At 45.1% G+C, this 25,983-nt stretch overlaps 1 protein-coding gene across 1 annotated transcript in view; it reads left to right on the forward strand.

The window, feature by feature from the left end:
* The window catches only part of LZTR1 (leucine zipper like transcription regulator 1), a 115,723-nt gene that overhangs the window by 15,280 nt on the left and 74,460 nt on the right, over window positions 1-25,983 (forward strand). Inside the window, exons 5-10 of the mRNA XM_033955529.1 lie at window positions 5,803-5,911; window positions 13,653-13,736; window positions 21,621-21,678; window positions 23,156-23,295; window positions 23,393-23,594; window positions 25,645-25,755. Coding sequence (XP_033811420.1) covers window positions 5,803-5,911; window positions 13,653-13,736; window positions 21,621-21,678; window positions 23,156-23,295; window positions 23,393-23,594; window positions 25,645-25,755 — 704 coding nt within the window. The remainder of the gene's footprint in view (window positions 1-5,802; window positions 5,912-13,652; window positions 13,737-21,620; window positions 21,679-23,155; window positions 23,296-23,392; window positions 23,595-25,644; window positions 25,756-25,983) is intronic.

Below are 25,983 nucleotides of genomic sequence, written 5' to 3' on the forward strand. Positions count from 1 at the left end.
TTCCTAGCTCTGCTATATGACTTTCATGCTCATTCATTTTTACAGTTGTATCTGAGGAAATTTGGCACAATTTGAGGCCGCCATTTATATACGACGTGCGTGGGATTTTGGTGCATCCATTATGAGCAGTTCAAAAAAGCAGCAAAAGTGCATTTTATGTGGGCACTGTGCAGTGGATGTGGCTGGCGCATGCATGAAATGTTACGGCCGCCCCGAGGGAGACCTGGCTTCGGGTGTCAGCGTGCCGGGTTCTCTTTCGCGCGTGCATTGCTTGTCGGCTGGGGGTGAGCCCTGGACTTCTCCTGCCGCCAACTCTGGATTCGGTGCCGTGTTTGTTTTTCTGGTGACAGTTTATCAACGGCCATTCCCTCAGTTTTGGCAGGCAGTGCGTCTAATTTGCCCATGGCCTCAGGCAACATTCCTCCTGTCTTGGAAAGGCAGGAACAGGTCACAAGTGTCTTCTGCTCCTAACATGTCTGCTATGTTGCTGCCGAGATTTTCTCCCCCTGATTTGATGTTGGCCATGTGCAAAGCTTATTTACAGGCGGCTGGGTGTCCTGCTTTAGTGCCGGGGGTCATCTGGGGGGTTGGTTCCAGATGCCCTCATTTTGACTCCTGCTGCAGCGGCCTCTGTCCAGCCCTCTCAGCCATCGTCCAGGTGGCTGTGAGCACCTTGGAACAAGGATTCTTTTATGCATCAGGATATTCAGGATATAGTGCACGCTTAGTGGAAAGTTCTGGACTCGTCTTTCGCATGGCACGGTCCATGGCAAGACTCTACCCCATCCCTGAAGGCGATAGAGATACCTTTAAGTCTCCTGTGGTCTCGGCTAACTCGTGCAGAAATACCGTGCTGGTTGAAGGCGGTTCAACCCTGAGAGACCCTCAGGGCCATGAAATGGAGACTCTGCTCAAATAATGTTTTTGATGTGGCTGCCCTGGCTGTCCAGGCAGCGATTTGTGGCAGTCTTGTGGCCTGGGCTTGTTTCCAGTGGTCTGAGCAAGATCTTGACCGCAAGTGGCTAAGATTGAGCTGGAAGCTTCTTATATCTCTGATGGCATGTATGTTCTTTTGCGTGTCTCGGCCAAATCTATGGCTTTTGGAGTAGATACCCGCCGAACACTGTAGCTTTGGGGTTGGTTGATGGATGCTAAGCTCAGTAAGTTTCCCTTTTGGGACTCCTCTCTTTTTGGGGAAGAATTGGATAAGCTAGTTCATGTCTTGAGTGACTCTGAAGTGCCTAGATTACTGGAGGACCGACCTCGCCAAGCTTTACGTGGTGGTTCTGCCAGAGGAAGCTTGCATGATTTTTAGAGGTACTGCCCTAGCTGAGGTGCAACCTCTTTTTTTCCTTCCAGAGGACGTTTTTTTCAACGCATGCAGTCCTTTTAATGGGGAGGGGCTTGATTCCTCCGAGGGCTCCTCCACTGCTCATCCGGCCACATGTTCGTTATGGTTCCTTCTCCTGGGTTTAGTCGGAACCTGGTTGCAGGAGTTTTACTGAAATCACCATGAATCTGTGGGGAAGTGATTCCAGACAGTTATGCTCTGGAGTTTGCCCATCCTTTACCAGATCGCTTCCTCTCCTCTCCTTGTCGGGCGATTTGGCAGAAGAGGACTTTTCACCAGACACTGCTCAGGTTGCTGTACCTCAAAGCAGTAATCCAGTGCCTCCTCAGGAGATTTGCACTGACAGGTACTCCATTTACTTTGTGGTGTTTTAGAAAGAGGGGTCTTTTTGGCCCATTTTGGATCTCAAAGATGGAAACCCTAACATCCGTAATTCTGGCAGTTCAGCCGGGGGAATTTCTGACTTCTCTTGACCTGATAGAGGCCTGCCTTCATGTTACCATTCGGCCTCCCAGCAATGATTCCTTCACTTTGCAATCTTGGGAAAGCATTATCAGTTTTGTGCACTTCCCTTTGGCCTGGCCACCAAAATTATTGTGGTGGCGGTGGCAGCCTTGCACAAGGAGGGCATTCTGGTACCCCCCTATCTGGATGACTGGTTGATTCGCGCAAAGTCGTTTTCAGGAGAGCTCCCGGGTTATGACTCGGGTTGTTGAGTTTCTGGTGTCCCTGGGCTGGGTGGTCAACCTGTCCAAGAGCCATTTGACTTTGTCTAAGTGCTTGGAGTATCTCGGCGTACTGTTTGACACCAGTTTAGGGAGAGTGTTCCTTCCATAATCCAGGGTGTGCAAATTGTAGTCACAGATTCGCTTGCTGATATCTTGTCACTGCCCTAGGGTGCAGGACTTTCTGCAGGTCTTGGGGTTGATGGTGGTCTCCTTGGAAGTGGTCAGGTGGGCTCAGACTCACATGTGTCCTTTTCAGTATGTGCTTCTTCGACAGTGGTCACTACAGATTCACAATCTGGACTCTCCCATTCCTCTTTGGGGGTTAGTTCATTGCAGCCTGCGCTGGTGGCTACAGTCTTCCAATCTGATTCAGGGAGTGAGCCTGGATCAGCCCTAGTGGACAGTGCTTCTCACGGACGCCAGTCTCCTTGGTTGGGGAGCTCAGTGTCTCGGTCGCGTGGCTCAGGGTAGCTGGTCACCAGAGGAAGCATCCTGGTCTATCAATGTTCTGGAGACCAGAGCCATTCGGCTAGCATTGGTGGAGTTCCAGTCCTTGCTGGAGGACAAGTCAGTTTGAGTTCTTTCCGACAATGCCACAGCAGTAGTTTATGTCTTCTGGTGGCGCTGGAGTTCTCTCTCTTCATGGAATGGACGGAGGCTCATCTTCTACGCATCTCAGCTTCCCTCATAGCCGGAGTGGACAATGTCCAGGCGGACTTTCTCAGTCATAGAAACATAGAAACAGATGGCAGATAAGGGCCACGGCCCATCAAGTCTGCCCACCGCAATAACCCTCCCCTACCTTTCCCTGTGAAGAGATCCCACGTGACGATCCCATTTTGTCTTAAAATCAAGCACGCTGCTGGCCTCAATTACCTGTAGCAGAAGATTATTCCAGCGATCAACCACCCTTTCGGTGAAAAAGTATGCACTGGATCTTGCGAATGGTGTCTCAGGCTGGAAGCCTTTGAGTTGATTGTTAAGTTGTGGGGTCGGCCAATCATGGCAATGAGTATCAATGCCAAAGCACCGAGATTCTTCATTCACAAGGGGCTAGACATTCTGATGCAGACTTGGCCGAAGTCTGGCCTGCTCTATGTCTTTCCTCCGTGGTCTCTGGTGGGCAGAGTTCTTCTTCGGATTGTTCGACACAGGCCGCGTGAACCTGGTGGCTCCGGATTGGCTCAAGCACTCGTGGTGCGCAGATCTGGTTTGTCTGCTCATGGCAGATCCTCTACCACTGCTCCTTTCGCCCAATCTTGTGACTCAGAGTCCCGTTCCAGGTCCCCTTTGTTTTATGTCTTGGCTCTTGAGAGGGCACGCCTAGGGAAGTGGGGATGTTCCGATAAGGTGATCTCCACTCCTAGAGACTTTCTACCTCTCGGGCCTGTGTGCGTGTTTGGTGTGTCTTTGAGGAGTGGTGTTCCACACTGGGGGGGGGGGGGGGGTTTGAGCCCCTCCACGCTGCTTTGCCTCACACCTTGGAGTTTCTCCAGGTGGCCTGGAGCATGACCTTGTCTGGTCTTCTCTTCGGGAACAGTAGTTGCATTGTCTTCTTTTTGAGGTCTCTTGAATGGTTGGGGGTTGGCCTCTTCTCCGGATGTGAATGGATTCCTGAGAGCTGCAAAATTGTTCCGACCACCTATCAGGCAATCGGTTCCTGCCTGGGATCTCATTCTGGTTCTCTCTGTGCTCGTTTGTCCTCTATTTGAGCCTCTCGGTTCCTGCACATTGAAGGACCTTACTCTTAAGGCTATCTTTCTGGTGGCCGTTGCTTCCACGAGATGCGTTTTCTGAGCTGCAGGTGGGTTGTGCTGCAGCCGGTTCCCTCATTTCTTCCCAAAGTAGTTACGCCTTTTCATGTCAACCAGTCCTTGGTTCTGTTAGTCTTGGGTAGTCGAGAGGGTTCTTTGGAGCACAGACAGTTGCACAAATTGGATATCCGTAGGGTCCTTCACTCTTATGTTCAGCAGACCAAGGAGTTCTGAAAATCGTATCATCTTTTTATCCTCTTTGCAGGTTCTCATAAGGGGGACTGTGCATCCAAGGCTACCATTGTGCACTGAATCAAGGAGGGTGTTGCTTCGGTGTACCTTCTTCAAATGAAACCTGTCCCTGGAATTTCTCAAAGCTCATTCCACACGGGGTCAGGCAGCCTCTTGGGCTGCGTCTTCTCTTATACTTCTGGTGGATATCTGTAAAACTGCAGTTTGATCTTCTCTCCATTTCTTTGTTCGCCACTATCGTGTGGATGATCTGGTGCATCAGGACGTGGTGTTCAGTGAGCACATTTTAGTGGCGGCCCTTCAGGGGGTCCCACCTACAACACTTCTTTCATACGTCCCATCCGTTTCTGTGCTGGTCTGGAGGGATGATAAAGAAGGAGAAATTAGGTCCTTTCCTGCTAATTTTCTTTCTTTTAGTCCCTCCATACTGGCACAGAACCCCGCCTTGTGGTGTTCTGTTTTTTTTCTGCAGGTGTTTGGTTGTTGATGGTTGTTGGGAAGTTCAAAAGGCAGCAGTTTTTGGTTCTTCTGGTTTAGCTGGTGAACTGTGGGATGTTGTGGGGAAGGTTCTTGTTCTAATCAGTATGCAACAGTGTTTTCCTGGTCCGTTTGGGGCTAAGCTTACGTCATCTCCATATGAGTGTGGAGTCATGTGTTCTGGAATATGCCTAGTTTATTTCTGCTTGGCTATTCGTAAAGGCTGATTGTAAGAGGGACTGCACATCTCACTTGTATTGATGTCAAAAGCTAGTGTCTCAGTCTCCACCTGCTGGCAGAAGAGCGTAAACCCTTCCTTTTCTGTGCCAGTCTGGAGGGACTGAAAGAGAGAAAATTAGCAGATAAGGACCTAATTTCTCCTTACTATTCAGTGAATTGTAAACTGCTTTGGATAAATCTTTTCGTGAAAAGGCGGATATTAAATCTAAATAATTACAAAATCCTGAGTGGAGTAGAACAGGTAGGTACAAGTGGATTGATTTTTCACTCCATCAAAAATTACAAAGACTAATGGACACTCGATGAAGTTACAGGGAAATACTTTTAAAACCAATAGGAGGAAATTTTTTTTCACTCAGAGAATAGTTAAGCTCTGGAATGCGTTGCCAGAGGATGTGGTAAGAGCAGATAGCGTAGCTGGTTTTAAGAAAGGTTTGGACAAGTTCCTGGAGGAAGAGTCCATAGTCTGTTTTTGAGAAAGACATGGGGGAAGCCACAGCTTGCCCTGTATCGGTAGCATGGAATATTGCTACTCCTTGGGTTTTGACCAGGTACTAGTGACCTGGATTGGCCACCGTGAGAACGGGCTACTGGGTTTGATGGACCATTGGTCTGACTCAGTAAGGCTATTCTTATGTTATTACTAATTTTGGAATTTAAAGATATTGAAAGAAATTTTCTGTGTTGGAAACTGAAGGCACTTGCATATTGGGAGTGCAACTGGAGCTTTTTAGGACCTGTGATGTGTAAAATAGACACCCTGAGGTGAATTAGGGTCATCTTTTTGTTGCTATTTTGGCACTGAGGTCCTTTCTCCAGCAATATATCGCAGTATTTATAAGTGTGAATAAAGTGATTCTTTCTAATATTGAGGATGATTTTTTGCTGATTTATTTGCCACTTCTCCTCTCTTGGCTTTCTGATTTGTTAGACTGTTGTAGAAGTGAGCCTACACGATTGCAAGATACTGTGTGAATATCAGAATTCTCTTATCCTGCAGGTGGTTATACTGGAGATATTTATTCCAACTCGAACTTGAAGAATAAGAATGACCTGTTTGAGTACAAGTTTGCAACTGGCCAGTGGACAGAGTGGAAGGTGGAGGGCAGGTAAGAAAGGAGGGGAGAAAGATGAAGGGTTGGGAAGGAGGGCAGGTAGAAAGATTGGATGCCTGAGATGGGGAGGTGGTACCTGCAAGAGAAATGTAATGAGTGGATGGTGGGGTTTCCTGAGGAAGCACTGTATGGAGACAGAGACAACTTGAGCGTGAAGAGGAAAGTGATAGGAGCAATTTCTGAGGTAGTAGAAAAAGATGATGCAAATGAAGGAGCTGAAAGAGAAATTGTCTTACCTGATAATTTTTTTTTCCTTTAGTCCTACCAGACCCGAGACAGAAACAAAATAGTTCCAAGTAATTTACCCCTTAAGGTAGGGATGTCAAAGTCCCTCCTCTAGGGCTGCAATCCAGTCAGGTTTTCAGGATTTCCCCAATGAATATGCATGAGATCTATTTGCATGCACTGCTTTCATTGTATGCCAATAGATCTCATGCATATTCATTGGGGAAATCCTGAAACCCGACTGGATTGCAGCCTTTGAGGAGGGACTTTGACACCCCTGCCTTAAGGGTATTGTGCAGCTCTAGAATGTTCAGTATTTCGCCAGGTTGTGGCGCTTTTCACCAAGTGTTTGGTCAACAATGAGAACTTAAGACATTATGTCCCAGTCAGACAAATAGAATCCATAACTACGGAATCCAATTCTCTATGACACGGGTTTTTCACTGAGTCGGCAGATGTGTGAAATTCAGCTCATCAGAGAAGCTTCAATACAAATTTACAGTGATCTGTGATGTAAGAAACAACTAGTTCTGGCTGGTCTGGAAGGACTAAAGGAAAGAAAATGATCAGATAAGACATAATTTTTTCTTCCTTATTGTCAATACCAGACCAGTCCAGACAAGTAATATGTACCCATGCAATGTCCATAAAATAGGGCAGGGAGAATAATAATCTGACAAGAGAACAACTTGTCCTATGAAATAGAGGACTAATTGTAAAGAAAACTGTTATGAAGAGAGACCAAATAAGGTCTCCTGGACAAAGAAAGTACAATGTCACATAAGCAAATGGAAGCAAGAATATATGTGTCCCAGACCATGGTACGCTTGATGAAATTGGTGAACAGGAAAGCTTGGAGAGAGCAGAATTACCAGATTAGGTGGAACCAAAAAATTTGTAAGAAAACTTAGGTTAATTAACAAGAGTAACTGATATGACCTGCTAGAAATGCAGCACATGTACAAGAGATGTAAAAGACAAGGTTGATAAATGTAACCTTTTACCTCCTGAAGAAGTGATAGACCAATTTATGGGCAGGCTAAATGGACCATCCTCCTATACTGATAATACAGGATATAAAACTATATGAGTCAGAGATTTGTAATGAAATGCTGAAGCAGCATCTGCTCTATTTCTTTACTGGTTTTCTGCTTTTTCACAAATGTTTTGTGCAGTGTCAGAGATCCCGGTTAAAATGGGCTACTCTGTAAACTTGGAGAGGAGCAGATGTTTTAGTCTGCATCTGGCAGGTGTATCTTTCGGGGACTTTTATGGCCAGCCTGCTGAAGATTTGTGGAGTTTAGGGTTCCGGGCTCTCAGCGCTTGCTTGCTTCCTTGACTCGATCAGGAGCTTGAGCGCAGGCTGTTAGGCATTAATAGGGGTCCTTCGGGGCACTCAGGGTGCTGACTGCAACTTTACCCCCCCCCCCTTTGTTTTCCACGTTGTGTGCCATGGTCTGGGTGGGGTAGAGGATCAGCCCGAAGATCTCAGCTTGGCAGCTGACCAGTGGCTTGAGGCAGAGAACCTCTCCAGATCCAGCTATACCTTAAGGGAACTGAAGCAGGCTGCATCACCATTTCCTCAGCACATGGTCTGTGAGTACAATCTGTGACAGCCTATGGGGAAAATCAGAGTGGGGGGTCTTCAAAAATGTGTTTTGACTGTTTCTGCAGTTAGATCTTTGGTTCCCCTCCTCTAAAATCCCATTTTTTGAATTTTTTTGGTCAGCCCTAAAGTGTTTGGAAGCCATTTTTTGGTGCCAAAATGCTGCCACGACGGCTATCTTGGATTTCTCTACTTTTATATATTTTTTACTGTCAGACTATTGGATTAAATAGAGCCTGTATATTAGATTATAAGGGAGGAATGGTTAAGATCCATAAATGTTTAGGCTGGCTGTTTCTTGAATTCATTGTTCCTCTCGGAGGCTTTTTAATGTTTTAACAACATTACTGTTTCTTCATTGATTGATTTAATGCCATCTGAGCAGATCAGACCCCTGATTTCTTCTGTAGGGCTTTCGCCAGCTTTGGTATGAACTGAAGGGAGCATCAGAGACAATGAAGAAGGGGGAGGAGTTGAACAGCTGTGATTGACATCTTCTGCAGGATGTGCGTGAGCACAGATGGATAACACTATTATTCAGCATACCATCCCTATGTGCTGGAAAAGATATTATCAAGGTAGGAACTTAATCTCTTTTTTCTGTAGAAAGAAGCTGCAAGTGGTGTGCAGCAAAGGCAGTTATAATCAAGTGGACATACGCAAGAACAGTTATATTGTTGAATTCTGATATAATAGCAGAAGATTGGGGTTAGTTTTGGGGGGTTATTTTTTCATTGTGAATTATAGGAAAGACTTTCCCTATAGGAACAAACTGTTTTCTGAATATGGAATTCAGCTGCCATTCTGCTTACTAAGTTGTGTGATGTAAAATAAAACTCTGTTAAGATCACATAGGAGACTAGGATAGCTGGGCAGCACAATTCACAAGTGACAGAGCATTAAAAGAGACTGCTATAGAATGAACTATTCCATCTGAAATACGGAGAAACACTCAGAAAGCATAGCCTCAGTGGCGTACCTAGCATATGTGACACCCGGGGCCTATCATTTTTGACACTCCCCCATCTGTACGAAAAACATGATTTTTAGTAACAATCCATACGTCACACATGAGTACCTAGGAAAAGGCAGCATCATACATATGCAGTGAGTAGTACAACATCAATACACCCATTGTAAAACTAAACAAGCCAGACTAGTACAGATCAATCCTACACCGTCAATCCTAACAGAAAACCATGTCTTTTGAACACACAGAAAACACCTTCGCCTAGTATGGAATATGTCATCACAAACTAACCCCTCCCCCTTTTACAAAATTGTAGTGTGGATTTTAGCCACGGTGGTAACAGCTCTGACGCTCATAGAATTCTGAGCATCAGAGCTGCTACCACCACAGCTGGTGCTAAAAAACGCTCCACAGTTTTGTAAAAGGGGGGATAAAATAGAAATACATAGACAAAGGTTAAATTGAGCCAGCAAGAAGCTGGACTCTGTATACAATGCAACCCCACAGAAACAGTGACACATGTCTCCTAAAGCAATAAATAAATAGAACATTTTTGTCCTATCTTTGTCGTCTCTGGTTTCTGCTTTTCTCATCTTCTTGTTACTCTCTTCCTTCCGTCCACTGTCTGCCATCTCTCTGCCCCTATATGGCATCTTCTCTCCTTCTATGCCCCTTCTAGAAACTGTATGCCTCCCCTTTCCATCTTTCCTTTCACCCCCATTGGTCTGGCATCTCTCTCCTCTCCTTCCCTTTCCCACATCTCTCTTCTGCAATCCCTTTCTTCCCTCATTTTCCTTTTCAATTTATTTTCTGCATCCACCTAGATTATGTTCTTACTACCCTCTCATCAATTTCCTTTTTTACTGTCTACCTACAGCTTGCCACCTCTTTTCCTCACCCCCTCCAGTATTTCCCTAACTCAATCCTTTTCCCCCCATCATGTGCCCTCCTTTTATTTATCCTCTCTTTCCATCATATGCCTTCTTTCTCTTCCCCTTCCATCTAGTACCTTCTCTCTATGTCCACTTCCATCGTCTGCTCCCCTCTTTCTCTCCTCCCATTTCCTTCCTGCATTTGCTCCCTTATCTCTCCCATCCGCACTTCCCTCCAGCATAGGCTCCCCCTCTACCCGCCACACTACCATCCAATGTCTGCCCTTTCTCTCTCCATCCACCCCTCTTCAATCAGCATCTGCCCCCTTTCTTTCTCTCCGATCCAATTCCATCCAGTATCCTTCCCCCTTATGTCTCTCTCCCCTTTCCCTGTACATCAGTTCCATCAGCACCACCCTTCCATACCACCCTGCCCCCTTTCTTTTCCTGCACCAATCTTTCATTCCAGAAGTCCTGCTCCTTTCTCTTGATGACTGTAGCTGCCGGTCCACCCCACTCCGATGTATTAGCTCTGGAGCAGAGTCGGCAGCTGTGTGCTGGAAGGTCCCGCGATGACTCGTCTGCAGGCTTTGCTCCGGAAGAAGTAAGTTACGTCAGAGGGGTTGACCCGGCAGACGCAGAGAGTTGCGGCAAGGTCCCACGATAACTGCGTCTGCCGGGTCCACCCCCTCCAATGTAACTTACTTCTTCCGGAGCAAAGCTGGCAGACGAGTCATCGGGGGACCTTCCTGCACCTCAGCGCAGCTGCCAACTCTGCTCTAGAGCAGTGTTTTTCAACCTTTTTACACCCGTGGACTGGCAGAAATAAAATAATTATTTTGTGGACCGGCAAACTACTAAGACTGAAATAAAAAAAACACATTTCTGCTCTGTCTCTGCAAGCTCAGTCTCCGCAAACCATCTGATCCCATCCGCACAAGCCTCAGTTATGATTTTATATTGAACGTATTTTATTAAAGTATAAAAAGAAGCAATATTCTGTACAATTGTCATTTTATAAATATAAATATACAGAGCAAGGACCAACAAAACCCCTGTCTCCCCTCCCCTTCACATATATCCCCTCTGAACAAGCCAAATTATTACAGAATGCTACACAGAAAAATCATGCTTACAGAATACTGCAGTCACACATGATAGGAATAGTGTTAGGGGAGTGCCCCCTGGTCCGGGAGAGCCCTGAGCCAGCTGAAAGCTAAAGAAGCACTGCTTGGGCTTTGCAGTCCCCAGTTATGTCTCTAGCAGGATATATATTTCAAATCTGATATATTCTAATGACAAAATAGAAACAAAATTATTTTTTTCTACCTTTTGTTGTCTCTGGTTTCTGCTTTTATCTTCTTTTTACTCTTTTCCTTACAGCATCTGCCCTGTCTCTTCAATCCAGCATTTACCCGTTCCATCCACTGTCTGCCCCTTCCAGAAACTGTCTGTTTCCCTCTAGACCCCCCCCTTTAGTCTGGCATCCATCATCTTCCCTCTGTTCCCTCATGGTCTGGCATCTTTCTCCTTTCATCTCTCTTTCCCTCCTCCCTGTAGTTTTTAGCATCTCTTTCTTCTCATTTCCTCCGCTCAGATCTGATATCTCTGTCTCCTTCCCCGTTCTCTGGTATCTCTCTCTTCCCTTTCCTTCTCTGGTCTTCCTTCTTTATTTTCTGCCTCCGTCTAAATTAAATTCTTTCTTACTATGCAGTCCTCGGTTTCCCTCTTTTCACTGTGTCTACCCACAGCATGCCACTCCTTTCCTTCACCCGTCCATTATCTTCTTCCCCATCCAGCATATGTCCTTTTTCTTTATCCCTCCTTCCATCCAGTATGTGATCTCTTTCTCCACTTCCATTCAGCATTTGCCCTCCCTTCTCCTCACTTCCATCATCTGCCCTCTTCTCTCTCTCCACTTCCATCATCTGCTCTCTTCTCTCTCCCCACTTCCAAAATCTGCCCTCTTCTCTCTCCCCACTTCCATCATCTGACCTCTTCTCTCTCCCCACTTCCATCATATGCCCTCTTCTCTCTCCCCCTTCTCCCCACTTGCGTCATCTGCCCCCTTCTCTCAAACTCGCCATCCACCACAGGCCCATCTCTCTCCCTTCCTCTCACCTTTCTTTCTGATTTTGGCAACAAGATTGGCAAGTCCCCCCCCCACGATGACACTGATGTTCGGCAACGGGCCTCCTTCTCCCCCTTCCCCCGGCATCAACAGTACTTCAGATCAGCAACCTCGATGCTCAGGCCAAAGCTTCCCTCTGACTTGTACTGCCTGGGCGGAAACAGGAAGCTGAGTCAGTTGCTGATCTGAAGTACTGTTGATGCCAGGGGGGAGAAGGAGGCCCGATGCCGAACTTGAGTGCCATCGCGGGAGGGGGGAGGCCTGTTGCTGATCTTAAATTTCATCGCCGGGGGGGGGGGGGCACTGATGCAGCCCAGATACTGCTAATGGTCCCAATCCGATCTTGCCGGCCCTGTGTGGACCGGCAGGAATTTTCTGTGGACCGGCACCAGACAACCTGGACCTGGCCATCTGTGCATGCCCCCCCCTCCCCTTAGTATGCCACTGCATAAGCCCTTCCACATACATTAGAGAAACTCAGAAGCTCAGCTGAGAAGCTGCTTCCTAAAAGGTGCTTTATTCTATTTTGGGGTTTTGTTTTTTTTTTTTAACTGAATCGAGACAGAGAAATTTGTAGAGGAGAACTAAATGGCCTGCTCAAAACAAGTGTCCCATCAGAAACCACCAAAATAGATGCAGGATAACAGAACTGTACAACTTGCTGCTAACAAAGGGTCTGGTTCAACAGACGCTGTGAAGGAGAAAATAGCCACAGATAAATTTCAAGTCCCCAAACAACCTAAAAGAACAATACTGAGGATTCAAGTGACAAGGTTTCGCGCTGACTGAGAAGTGCCAACAACTAAAAAATATAAAAACTTATGGTGGTAGAAAGCAATTAGACAGGAACAGAGTTGCTAGCTTGGAACTATTTAGTTTCTCTGTCTCTATCACTTGTCTGGACTGTTTTGGGATGGACGATAAGGAACTTGGTGTGTGATAAGGTGGTATCTTGGTGGAGTATCGTTGAGCTCTAAGTTTCCAAATCATTAATCTCACAGTCCTGCCATTGTGTTTCTAGGTACGATTGAGATGGATGGTTATTTTCTCTATGATCACAGAGTAATACTTTAGCATCCCTCCAGACAGACCAGCACAGAATGGATGAGTTTATGCTCCTCTGCCAGCAGGTGGAGACTGAGAACACATTGACTTTTGGCAGTAGTACAAGTGGACTGTGCAGTCCCCTCTATAATCAGTCTGTTTTCAGTCTCCAGCAGGTGGTAAGCCTGCAGTCTTTCCCTTTGATAGTTAGGGCCTTTTGGATCTAATTAGTGGCCTTTTTATTGTCCCTTTTTGCTGTCTGGACAGAGCATGGGGGAACCTTTTGGGGATCCATCTGACCTCGGGGGTGCCACACTCGAAGGGTTGAGTCCCTCCTCTCATTTCCCCCACCTCCCACAGACTACAGCTTTGAGAGCCTGTGGGGTCTACTCTCTTATCCTTTACAGCTGTTTGCTGGGGGAACATAATACCAAAAAAAAAAAAAAAAAAGCCTGAGGCAGCCTGTCTAAAGGAAGGTTTGATTTGACTTTAATTGCTTTCCTTTTTCTAACCGATGGTATTATGCGTTGGTCTCCTGTGCATATGATATGAGCATTTAAAAGGCAGAAGAAGTGTGTTTTATGTGCGCAAGAAGTGTTCCAGCCACTTTGACGGAGGAATCTGTGTTGGCTTGCACTGCTCTAGGGCTTTGGGTGGTGAAGAAGCCTGTACTTCCCCCTTGGCTCCCACAAGTTTCTGTGCCGGTCTGGAGGGACTAAAGGAAAGAAAATTAGCAGGTAAGAACCTAATTTCTCCTTCCTGCAGCCTCTAACCCACCTTTCTCTATATCCAGTGGTTCCAGGCCTGATCAAGACAGTCTTATTCTCTCCATATAGGGTCTACTTGTGCAGGGCAAGTGTTGTATAACCTTTGCTTATCTGTGACAGGTTGCCTGTGGCTCGATCTGCACACGGTGCGACGGTCTACAGTGACAAACTCTGGATCTTTGCAGGATATGATGGGAATGCCAGGTAATGTAAGCTGCTTCCTTCCTTACAGCAGCAGTCATTGTTCTTGATCCGCAAGGTAATGGCAGAATAGAAATCTGTAATTAATGACAGTACTTGGCTGGGGAAAAAAGTCTTACACCCAAAGTTTGGCCATTTACATTGGTTCATTACAGATTTGATATACCACCTAATCAGACATAAAATGAAGGAAAGGAATGCCATATTAAAGGAGAGCTAACACTGGGTTCAAGAGAGCAAAACATGTAACTCTGTGTGGCATGCATCCACTGAACTAAACCACTAAATGCCTTGAATTTCCCTGAAAGCCATGCAGATTTAAATTTTGGAAAAGATTGACACTGGGTCACCCTTCATCCTAAGAGAGAGTGTATTTGTCCACTTCTACTCCTACAGCTTTTCTCAATTCCTGCGCTTCATGGCAGCTGAGGAGCAAACTGCCTAGGCCATCTGGACAGGTTGTTGGTCTTGATCTGCTGCCATTTTCTCCGTTTCCAAATGCAAGAGGTCAGCTGGAGTATTGACTAGTCTGTAGCAATTAAATTGGGCAGGCTAGACGGGCCTTAGGTTCTCTACCTGCCGTCATAACATAAGAACAGCCATAATGGGTCAGGCCAGTGGTCCAGCTAGCCCAGTTTCCTGTCATTTTGTCTATTCTATTACAGATTTTGGTATCATTTTATATATGAAAAAATTATTTCCCCCTCCCACCAGCAATATCCATTGTAGAAATCCTGAACAGACCCATCCATTGATAAACCCCTCGTTTGATGGAGTAGGGCTGCAAGAATTCAAGAATATTTCAAGGGCTTAGGTGCCAGCCCAAATGGTTTACTAGGAGATTGTTTATTTGTTCTTTACATAGCATCTGTACCTTTGGAGTTCAAACACATTGTCCTTTTCCCAGCCACTCTAATTGAGTGCACTGACCCCTTGCAGCAACATTTTCTCCTCTGGTGCCTTACTGTATCAGGACTGACACTGGTTCATCCAGAATTCCTTCCCCCCCCCCCCGCCCCCATTAGTAGTGCTGCCCGATTTTAATCAATTCACTGAGTCATTTCAGTGAATCGATTTGTTTTGCCCCAAAATCGGGCAGAGGTGGATGACCAGCACAGGCAGACTCTGGAAAGGCTGCTTGTGGCCTGCCACGCCAGGGCCTTCCCTCTGCAACATCACTGATGATGCGGCAGAGGAAAGCTCTGGTGGGCAGGCCACAAACAACCTACTCAGAGACTACCTCTGCTGGTCATCCACAGCTACTGCAGGAGATCTGACAGTGTTGGGGGTGGGGAGTTGGTCAGGAAGTGCTGCACAGGGGAGTGGGAGGGAGGGAGGGACAGAAAGCTGCCACACGGGGAGAGAGGAAGAATTGTTGGACATGGGGTAGAGGAGAGAAGAGGGGAGTGCAACAGGTAGAAAGGGATGAGAAGGAGATATGCATGGAGAAAAAAGAGGGAGAGAATGGTGCATGGGGAGAGAGAGAGAAATATTGAACATCATAATGGAAGGGAGGAAAGGAAAGATGCTGCATGGAGGGGAATAGAGAGGTTTGGCCTAGGGCACAAGGAAGGGAGAGTGAGAAAGAAAAGAGATGGTAGACAGTGGAAAAGAAATGTTGGATATTGCAGTGGAAGGGAAAGTAAAGAGATGGAAGATGGTGAGCCATGGAGAAAGAAGAAAACGTTAAATGGGCAGGAGACCCTGGTGAGCGAGTTAACAGAAGACAAACAGAAACCAGAGCCTGGAACCGACGTGATTTGAATAATAAAATGACCAGACAACAAAAGGTTCCTCAGTTAGAATACACATTTCTGTGGCTATCTTTTGTTTCATGAGCAAATCAAGGAAAATTTTTGTTGTTTACCTGCAATTACATCATTTTCTTTTCCAGAGAGAAATAAAAAAGATTTGACATCGATATGTGAACATTTCTTAAGAAAGAACTGAATATTTCATGGGGTGTCCTAATTTTTTCACATGACTGTAACTAGAGCATATTATTATTTCTCTATTAATGTTTTGGGAGAAGGTTCTGGAAGCTGATCTCATTACAAGAGACAAGTTTGAAAGGTGACTGTTTCAAATAGTATCTTTCGTAAAAGTCAGTCACCTTTGATGGCTCCTAGATTTTCCTGATTTTTCCTGAAGGACCCAAGTGTTCCGAAGGGCATTTTTTTTTTCAAGTTAAAATCAAGAGCTTTGGGATGTCTCTTTTTTTTTCTTGAAATTTCCCTGCATATGTCAGATACAGTTTAAAGGAAAAGAATATACGTATCATGATCCTAAACAATTAGAAGAATTATTGCGCACCCAGGAAAGGAAAGAGAATGGAATTTTGGGAAGAGAAACTTGTAATGTGGGCACTGGAAATGGCTTTTTGAGGAGCCTAATTACCTTTAATTCTTTCTTACTTTGATTTATCCTCCTTTCCGTTTTGCTTATTTTAATTTCTTTCAGCCAGGAAATCGAGTTGTAAGCTTCATTTTTAGTGATATTTCCTGATTGTTATGGCTTTCTCTTTGATGTAGAAATTTGAAAAATGAAATAAAAGAAACAAAAAGCCCCCATGCTGCCTCAGTCCTTCAGCTTGTTAGATTGAGAACCTTTTTCCCTTACGGATGCCTTTAACTAAGGTCAGTTCCCTCCTTCCTCTAGACCCAAAAACAGTCCCCCTTGCTTCAGATAGTATTTCCGCATCAAGAACTGTGAGGGCCGTTCTGTAACATCATGCTTATTTTTAGGCACATGAATAAGCAGAATACCAGAATGTACACATGCGTGTGAAGGCCAAATAGTGTCTAAATGTGATGGCATGTAGTTTGAAGGAGGATGTTTGTACGGGTGAAGTCTGGCGAAGGGCGCACAGTTGCACCCACAAATTAAAAAATACTATAATGTCTCTGCATTTTTGGGGCAAGTTAAGTGTGAGGTTTTACACCAGCTCTATGACAGATATAAAGTGGTTGCACTTAAAATACAGAGATGCATTTCATCTACTGTTAGTATTCTTTAAAGAAAAGGAGGTGCACACAGTTACAATTACCCGTTATAAGGGCAGTTCTGTGACGGGACTTCCTGCTTAAAGCTAATGCGTGAAACTGTCAGCAGGAGGTTTAAGTAAAGGCAGGGACGGAGCATGGGCAAGCAATAGGCGGAGCTCTCATGCCTGTAAGTGACATAGAAAGTAAAGGTGGGGGCGGAGCATGGGCAGGCAGTAGGCGGAGCTCTCATGCATGTAAGTGGCATAGAAAGTAAAGGCAGGGGCGAAGCATGGGCAGGCAGTAGGCGGAGCGCTCATGCATGTAAGTGGCATAGAAAGTAAAGGCAGGGGTGGAGCATGGGCATACAGTAGGCGGAGCTCATGCATGTAAGTGGCATAGAAAGTAAAGACAGGGGCGGAGCATGGGCAGGTAGTAGGTGGGGCTCCCATTTACACCTGCAATTTACAGACTACTGTTAAATTACATGTCCCCTGTTGCCTTTATGTGACTGCAGTTATACCATTCTCTGGCTGGAGTAAATGTAAGCCATACTGACACCAGGTTACATTGGTATTTGTAACAGAATCTGTGTGCCAGGGTGCATTATGGAATAGGTTCTAACTGTTCACGTTCCTGTGGATAACCGGGGGGAAACCATCCCATGTCATTCTTTAGTGTCTGTCTCAACCTCAGTCCTTCTACATCAGCATTCTTCAATACAAGGCTTGAGGCTCAGTGGTTGTGGCCATTCATACAGTACTCTGGTTCTTCCCTCTCTCCTTAAAGAATGACATAGGAATAGTTACTACTAATATTTATCACTTATATAGCACTGAAAAGTGTTTGTAGTGCTGTATATTTTAACATTTAATAGACAGTCTCTGCTTAGAAATGGTTACAGTCTAACTTGGATAGACAGACATGACATATAGGGTTGGGGATGCAGAACCCAAGGTGAGAGGAGTTAGGAGTCGAAAGTGGTCTCGCAGAAGTGAGCTTTTAACTTGGACTTGAACAACAGAACACACTATAGAGATTTAGACTGTTTGTTCCAGGCATACGGCGCAGCAAGACAGAAGGGACGGAGTCTGGAGTTGGTAGAAGAGGAGAAGGGCATAGATAGGAGGGACTTATCAGCTGAGTGGAGCTCACAGGGAGAGGGAGATAAGTGAAGAGAGATAATGATGGACAGCCGAGTGAATACATTTGTAGGTCAGTAAGAGGTGTTTGAATTCGGAAACAGGTGAGAAGACAAGTGATTTTAGGAGAGGGGTAACATGAGTATATCGGCCCTCAGGGAATATCTAATCTATTTCTGCGTTGCGCATATCTAAGCAGGCTCAAGGCGACTTACATAGAGAAGAGAGGGGAGAGGAAAGGGGCAGGGAAGGGAGGGAGGAGGATAAAGATGGGAATGGGAAAGAGAAGATCTGTGTAGCTCAAGTGTCAAAGAGGTGGGTTTTCATTTTTTTCTTGAATTTGGTGTAGCTGGGTTCCGTTCTGGTCGTTTCAGTGAGGTCATTCCAGGTTTTCACTCCCAGGAAGGTTAGCATGGAGTGAAAAACATGTTTGTATTGGAGATTCTTTGTTGATGGGAGGTTTAGTTGTATCCTGTTGAGAAGAGCTGGATGAGTGGGGCCGCTCAGTTTCTATGAAGAATTTAGTAAATGATGCATGATGTTTTAAATTTTATTCGTGATGGGATGGATAACCAGTGTAGTTGTTTGATGAAGGCTGAGACCGAGTCGTATTTTTTCAGGTTGAAAATTAGTCTTACAGCTGTGTTTTGGATGAGTTGCAATTTATGGACCAGTGTGGTGTTAATTCCTATGTAGGCAGAGTTACAGTAGTCCAATCATTGACTGCACAATATGAGTTGTGCGGCCAAATTCTGGACGGATTGAAGGGGAGAAAATGGCAGAGCGTTGCGAGTTGCAGTAATCGAAGCACAAGGTGATGAGAGCGTGGATAAGGGTATGGTTAGTGTGCATAGAGAGGAAGCGTTGGATTTTGGTAATATTATAGAGGAAGAAGTGGCAGGATTGTGCGATATGTTGTATTTGGACAGAGAAGAAGAGAGAGGAGTCAAAGATGACCCTGAGATTGGGAGCAGACAAAACGGAGGATGATAGCGTTGTCCACAGTGACAGAGAATAAGGGAAGCAGGGAGGGAGGTTTAGGTGGGAAGATGAGCAGCTTCAGTTTTAGATGGCGGTGAGACTTGGGTCTGGGTTTCCCATGGTTATTCACGAGGACAGGAATGGTGATGAATTCTGTCACTGTTTCATGGAAGTGCTCAGTAACAGAATTGCCCCCATGTGTCTACATAGACAGAATTTGCTCAACTTTTGTATTTCTCCTATAGGGCTCTCTTTCCTAGTTTATAATGTAATTCTTTACCTTATTCCTATCGTTCCAGTAGGTCCTGTATGTTTTAATGTATGTTACCCTATTTTATTATGTACAAACCGCTTAGAAGACTGATGGTGGTATACAAATTTTTATTAAACTTGAAACTTTAATGATCTATAAAAGAACCCTCCCCTAATACTCATGCTGACAATCCCCACAAAGAAATATCTTAACTTTAAAACCTTTCTGCTTTAAGCTACCTGATAACCCAGCAAAAGAGTGTTGCTAAGTTTTTGTTCTCCCATCAGCAGGGGCGACTTTTGCTTGTGTGCACTAGAGAATGACACGGTGGGCCGCGGTTTGCCCGCAACTACGGAGATGCTAAAGCCTGAGTCACCGCAGGCACTGGGACAAAACTTTTCACCCACAAGAACGGTGACAATCCTCGTCCCTGCAATTGAAGGCACCCCTTGTTGCTTACCGCTATTCACCGTGTCTTTGATGGTCCTTTTAAGTTCCATGTTGTCCTCGTCATTGCCGATGTGATGCCGTGACCGTCGTCTTTCTGTTCTTCTCTGCCCTTGCCTCTTCCCCCTAGAGCTTCCAATTGGATCTTCATCTTCTCCTCCCCCCAAGCTATGACACAATCGCTACTGCCACACACATTTTTAAAACCCACGTGGTGAGCGCTATGCAGCAACAGCGAGTTGCGGAGCCCAGAGGTGTAAGAGGAGAGTAGGGAGTATTGAGAAAAGAAAGAGGGGCAGGAGAAAGCTACAGAGTCATGGAACCAAAAGCTTCTGAGAAGAGATGATAGGTGGTTGATTTTTAATATGAAGGAGCAGTTCATCCCAGTCATTTAGGCCCTCAAACAATATAGCAAATAAAGAGAAAGCTGTGTCACTTGAGAACTGACAGGGAAGGCAGTGTTAGATGTTTCTCAGCTTACGTATTTAATCTGAGTAGCCTTGATCGGTGCTTCCACTGCTGCTGGAATGGCAACCAGGGTTAGGATAATGCTAACTCCGTCTGGATCGGTGATACCAATGAGAATTAGCATTTTCTCTGCTTACAGTGCACTTTGTGTTTCTTTTAATTTTGTGGTTACCGTAATAAATTAATATGATTAATATTGTATGATGCTTGTGTGGATGCTGCGGGGGACAGTGGTCGCGAGGATGGAGCAGTGACGGGAACACTGGTCGAAGGGACGGGGGCGGAGATGTTGGTCGTGGGGACGGGGCGGTGATGGGGGACAGATTTTTTCCCCGTGTCATTCTCTAGTGCGTACTTCAGGATTGAGTTGCTGGGCTCTTTCATGTTTAGAACAAACTATATTTCACTGAATCCTCCAAGTGAACAGAAGCAGATAACTTCACAGACAGAGAAAAATGAAGGCAGATAAAAGACCATATGGCCTATCCAGTCTGTCCATCCAAGCCATCGACCAGTCCTTCCTCTCCATACGCTTATCCCAAGCTTTCTTGAATTCAGTTAGTCTTTACCTACACCAGGAGGGTCTACTACTACTATTTATTATTTCTAAAGTGCTGAAAGGTGTACATTTTAACATACAATAGACAGTCCCTGCTCAGAAGAGCTTACAATCTAATTTAGACAAGACATTTCAACTCATCTCCTGTGCATTTATTGCTCTGAAGTATTGAAACGTCTATCATATCTCCCCTCTCCCACTTTTCTTCCAAAATATAAGTCATATGATCTTTAAATCTGTCCCCAAATGCTTTAAGATGTAGTCACTTTTCTGGACTGACTCCATTCTCTTTATATCTTTTAGAAGATGCAGCCTTCAGAATGCATTTTAATGCATAGTTACTATTTATTCACTTTTTCAGTCGGTTAAAATAAGAAGATAAATAGAAAAAAATAAAATCGTAACTCTGAAGAACATAAGAATTGTTGTACTGGGTCAGGCCAAGTAATCCTGTCACAAGAACCTGGTAGAGTCCCAAAAAGTAGCAAACTCTATTAATACCTTTTTGAAACTGATATTGCAGCTGTCTTAGACCTTCTTATATGTTATACAAAAGGGTATTTTCCTTTCATCAAACATTTTCCCATTAAACACTATCCCTTTCCTCACGCTAAGAATTAGCTTATCTGTAATTACTTCAAAAGAAGTTTCCAAGTTTATTAAAATTTTTGATAAAAACGCCAATCATAAATTCTAAGCGTTTAACAGTGACTGACGAGAGCTGCTGTTGCTCAAGTAATAATTCTTCTGCCGATGAAACAGAGGACTCAATCCTACCTCCTTATGAGCAGTCAAAATCTTTGATGGAAAAAGTACTGAAATTGCAGTGGGTGTTTGCTAAATCAGAGGAGGTACCTCTCACTAGTAAAGTTTTAAGGAGCACTGCAGTTTTGCATGGAATGGGTCACTGCCTCTAGGAGAGACAAGAAACTCATCTCGTCATTTATAAAGTGGTTGAGAGAGGTGACCATTCTGAATGCTTGATATGGGGAAAGGGGTGACGATGGGTTTTCTTGTTCTGGCTCTGTCCGACTAGTTCTATGCTCTGTGGTGCAGGCTCAGTGACATGTGGACCATCGGCCTGCAGGACCGGGAGTTGACGTGCTGGGAGGAGGTGAGTCCTGCGCCCTTTGCACATATTGATACCACCAAGACAGTCTCCAGTTTCTGAATCACATGGGGATGGTATATGGACACAGGGGGGGCAATGGCAGATACAGAAGGGAGATATTATAAATGGGGAAAATAGGAACACAGAAGCGAGATGGTTTGTAGATACAGGATGGAGACTGTGCTCACAGGCTCCGGCGACTTGAACAAATTACATTGTAATGCGCCACAAAGGTAAGAGGGAGGGAGGGAGGGAGATGGACTGCGCGAGAGGTGCTGAAGGGTAGTAGAAAGGAACAGATGCTGAAGGGGGTGGCGAGAGGGAAGGGTGGTGGTGGAGACTTACAAGATCATGAAGGGCATAGAGAGAGTAGAGAGGGACAGATTCTTCAAACTTTCAAATAATAAAAGAACAAGAGGGCATTTGGAAAAGTTGAAAGGGGACAGATTCAAAACAAATGCTAGGAAGTTCTTTACCCAACATGTGGTGGGCACCTGGAATGCGCTTCCAGAGGGCGTAATAGGGCAGAGTACGGTACTGGGGTTCAAGAAAGGATTGGACAATTTCCTGCTGGAAAAGGGGATAGAGGGGTATAGATAGAGGATTACTGCACAGGTCCTGGACCTGTTGGGCCGCCGCATGAGCGGACTGCTGGGCACGATGGACCTCTGGTCTGATCCAGCAGAGGCACTGCTTATGTTCTATTAGAGGGATTCAAACTTTAGGTAGGCTCTCACATTCTTTGGTATTTACTATGGTGAAAATTTGGCATGATCTTCCTTCAGATATTAGAACTCTTTCATCTCTGATCTGCTTTAGAAAAATCTTGAAAACATATCTGTTTAAGAAATATCTAACTGATAATTGAAAGATGATGTATCTGTTAAGAATTTTCCAGTTGCTGTTTACTGACTTTTTCCTTTTCTTATCGTTTACTAATGTCTCCTCAAGTTAAGTTTTGTTAATCGGTTCGAGTCCCTCAGGGGAATGACCCGGTATATAAGACCAAAGATTAGATTAGATATGCAAGTATTGTCTATCAGGTGTGTCCCAAGTTCCAACTGAAAAAAGGTTGACAGCCACTGCTCTGCACTTTGTCCTTCTGAAGTTTGTAAACTGGTCATACTGGGTGAGACCAATACCCAGTTTTCAACAGTGGCCAATGCAGACTGGCAGAAACCCTAATAATAGCAGCATTCCACATCCTCTGGCAATAAGCTGCAGAGCTTAACTATTCACTGAGTGAAAAAATGTTTCCTCCTGTTTGTTTCAAAGGTATAACTTCTTGTGTGTTCTGTGTGTGCAAGGGGTATGATGTGGATGCTCTATGGTATATTTGTCGTGTTGTGTTGTTTGGGTGTAATCGCCTGCTGTATAGTGTGTTCAGGATATGTTAATCGTACTGTGTATACAGCTTTCTGTAGGATGCCTGCATTCTATGCAGTGTTTCCCGTCAGCAACATTTCTCCTCTCCCTACAGATTGAGCAGAGTGGCGAGATCCCTCCATCCTGTTGTAACTTCCCAGTGGCTGTCTGCAGAGATAAGATGTTTGTTTTCTCAGGCCAGAGTGGAGCTCGAATCACCAACAACCTTTTCCAGTTTGAGTTCAAAGAGAAAGTGTAAGTGCTGGAAGGGTGTGTGAGAGAAGCTTTTATTGATACGTGCACGACAGCTGTCAGATTACAGAAGAACTTCTTGCTTTGCTTCTGTCTGCAGCTGGACACGCATTCCCACCGAGCATCTGCTGCGGGGCTCCCCACCCCCACCCCAGCGCCGCTATGGGCACACTATGGTGGCATTTGACCGCCATCTGTATGTGTTTGGCGGTGCAGCAGACAATACGCTACCCAACGAGCTGCACTGCTATGACGTGGATTCTCAGAGCTGGGAGGTGATCCAGGCCAGCACGGACAGCGAGGTAATGTGGCCTCTGAGTGTCCGGTATGATACATTGCCTTCTTCCTGTATCGTGTCCTCATAGATCCTTTGCAAGTCTTTGCTATCTTTGGCACTGTTGGTTCTGTTCTCACCTTAAAAAAAATGAAATTAATAAAATAAAACATATACAGTTTCACTCTATAGGTGATAATTGAGCAGTCTGAATGTCACCACATGCAGTTTCATATTGCTATCCCAGTGATTTCAATCCTCAAGGGTCCTGTGGTAGTTTTTCAAGTTTATTTAAAATTTGATTTGATCGCTTATCAGACTTCTAAGTGATGTACAATGAATTAAAATGGGATAATACTTACAACATAAACAGACATGGACATCAAAACATGCACAAAAAGACAGACGCAGGGAAGAGGAGGGAGAACTACATTGATTATAGAACAGAAAAACAAAAAATGGTAAAAACAACAAGGAGGGTGAGATCCAAAAAAGAAAAACTTGAAGCCATAAGCTTTACATTAACCATTTTCCCAGAAGGTTGCAGAGTTCTAGGTCAGTAAGAAACTTGGGAAAGCCAGTCAGTTTTAGGTTATTATACCTATGCCTGTTTTCAGTGTCATCTAGTTCAGTGGTTCCAAACCCTGTCCTGGAGGACCACCAAACCAGTTGGGTTTTCAGGCTAGCCCTAATAAATATTCATGAGAGAGATCTGCATATAATGGAGGTTCCAGGCATTCATTAGGGCTTTCCTGAAAACCCAACTGGCCTGGTGGTCCTCTAGGATAGGGTTGGGAGCCACTGATCTAGTTTGTCCTCTACGAGCTTGATTTTCCTGTGAGATGTGAGCAAAGTCCAACCGAGTGGAACTCCTTGCAGAAATGTTCCATTTCTTCTCATTTATCCGTGATGTTTTGGAATTTCTGCTCTAGCAATGCCTCCAATGCTGAAGTCCAAGCCACCCCTGTCCTGCAGTCTCTGCCATTTTTGTCTCATCAGGCTTGCCATGCTCTGTGTCTGTCTGGCAGGTTTGCTGCCATGTTGGCTTCATTTTGTCCTCAAAACCTGAGTGTACCAGAGCTTCAGCCACCGGTGGAACCAGCTGTCCAAGAAAGAGCTACCACTAAAGATTTAAATGGAGATGAAGGACCCCCAGGAGCTAGGAACTCTTAACATCTTCCCAGGCCCTTAGTGTCAAGTGACCTGTTTTAATTCCCAGATCAGATCAGCAGCCTGGGTCAGCTGCAGGGCATAGTTTTTGCTACATTTGAAAAAGATTTGCCTATTTTGCTTTATTTATTTATTTTTTTTTAAATGCTTTGTCAGTTTGGTTCTTTTCTGGGAAGAAGGAATATTAGTGATGAATACTGGGTAGAAGAAGGGGAATTGGGGAGGGAAAGAGATCTTGGAGAAAATCTCAAGTATGACATTTCTTTAAATACCTATGCAAATAAGCTGAATAATAAGCTAAAATATGGAAGGATAAATAAAGGAAATGGGGGATAGAAGAAGGAAAATGAGAGGAGAGAAAGGGGGATCAGAGTGGGGAGGAGAGAGAAAATTCTGCAGTGGCAGCCAGATTCTCGTAATCTTACAAGCCACGGTGCCTCTGACCTGCTCACTCGACTGCCACCCTCTTGCACTCTTTTGTATTTCTTCTCATCCTCCCACATTCCCTCCAGTTTCCTCCCACAGCCTCTTTGCTCGCTCCTTCAAACTCCAGCAGGTGCATGCTTTCCTCCTCTTGCTGCTGCCTAGGCTGGTGTGGCTCTTTGAACCCTAGGAGATGGCAGATGAGGAGGACGTGGCCTGAGGCCCTGCCTAAAAGCCAGGGTGGGGAGGAGGTACAGGTAGGTCAACCAGCTTTTCCATTGGCTACAAGGGTCATGGGAAAACGGGGGCTCTGCTTATATCTAAAATGTGAGTCTTCAAGGTGAGATAGCCCTGTAGAAACTGGAGTGTTGGCTGCAGTACATCACCTGGTGTGGGGATACAAGGAAGGAAAGAGGTGGTGTGTGGTAGCTCTTGAGCGTCGGATGGAAAGATACTACATTTCTGTCATTTCTCCTCTCACACAGCTGCCGAGTGGGAGACTCTTCCATGCTGCTGCAGTGATCTATGATGCCATGTACATCTTTGGGGGTGCGGTAGACAACAGCGTGCGCAGTGGAGAAATGTATCGCTTCCAGGTAAGTACTGCAAAGAGTCCAATTAAAATTCCTCTCTACTCCTTTCAATAAGTGGTCCAGATAGTCTCTTTGGAGCATAGAAGGATGTTATCCCAGGACAAGCAGGCAGGTATTCTCACTAATGGGTGACGTGATCCAACGGAGCCGCAATGCGGACGCTTCTTTGAAGAAAACTCGAAGTTTCGAGTTGCCCTCACCGCGCATGCACGAGTGCTTTCCCGCCTGATG

This window comes from Geotrypetes seraphini, chromosome 8 (genome assembly GCF_902459505.1).
Source record: "Geotrypetes seraphini chromosome 8, aGeoSer1.1, whole genome shotgun sequence".
Classification (NCBI taxonomy): domain Eukaryota; kingdom Metazoa; phylum Chordata; class Amphibia; order Gymnophiona; family Dermophiidae; genus Geotrypetes; species Geotrypetes seraphini.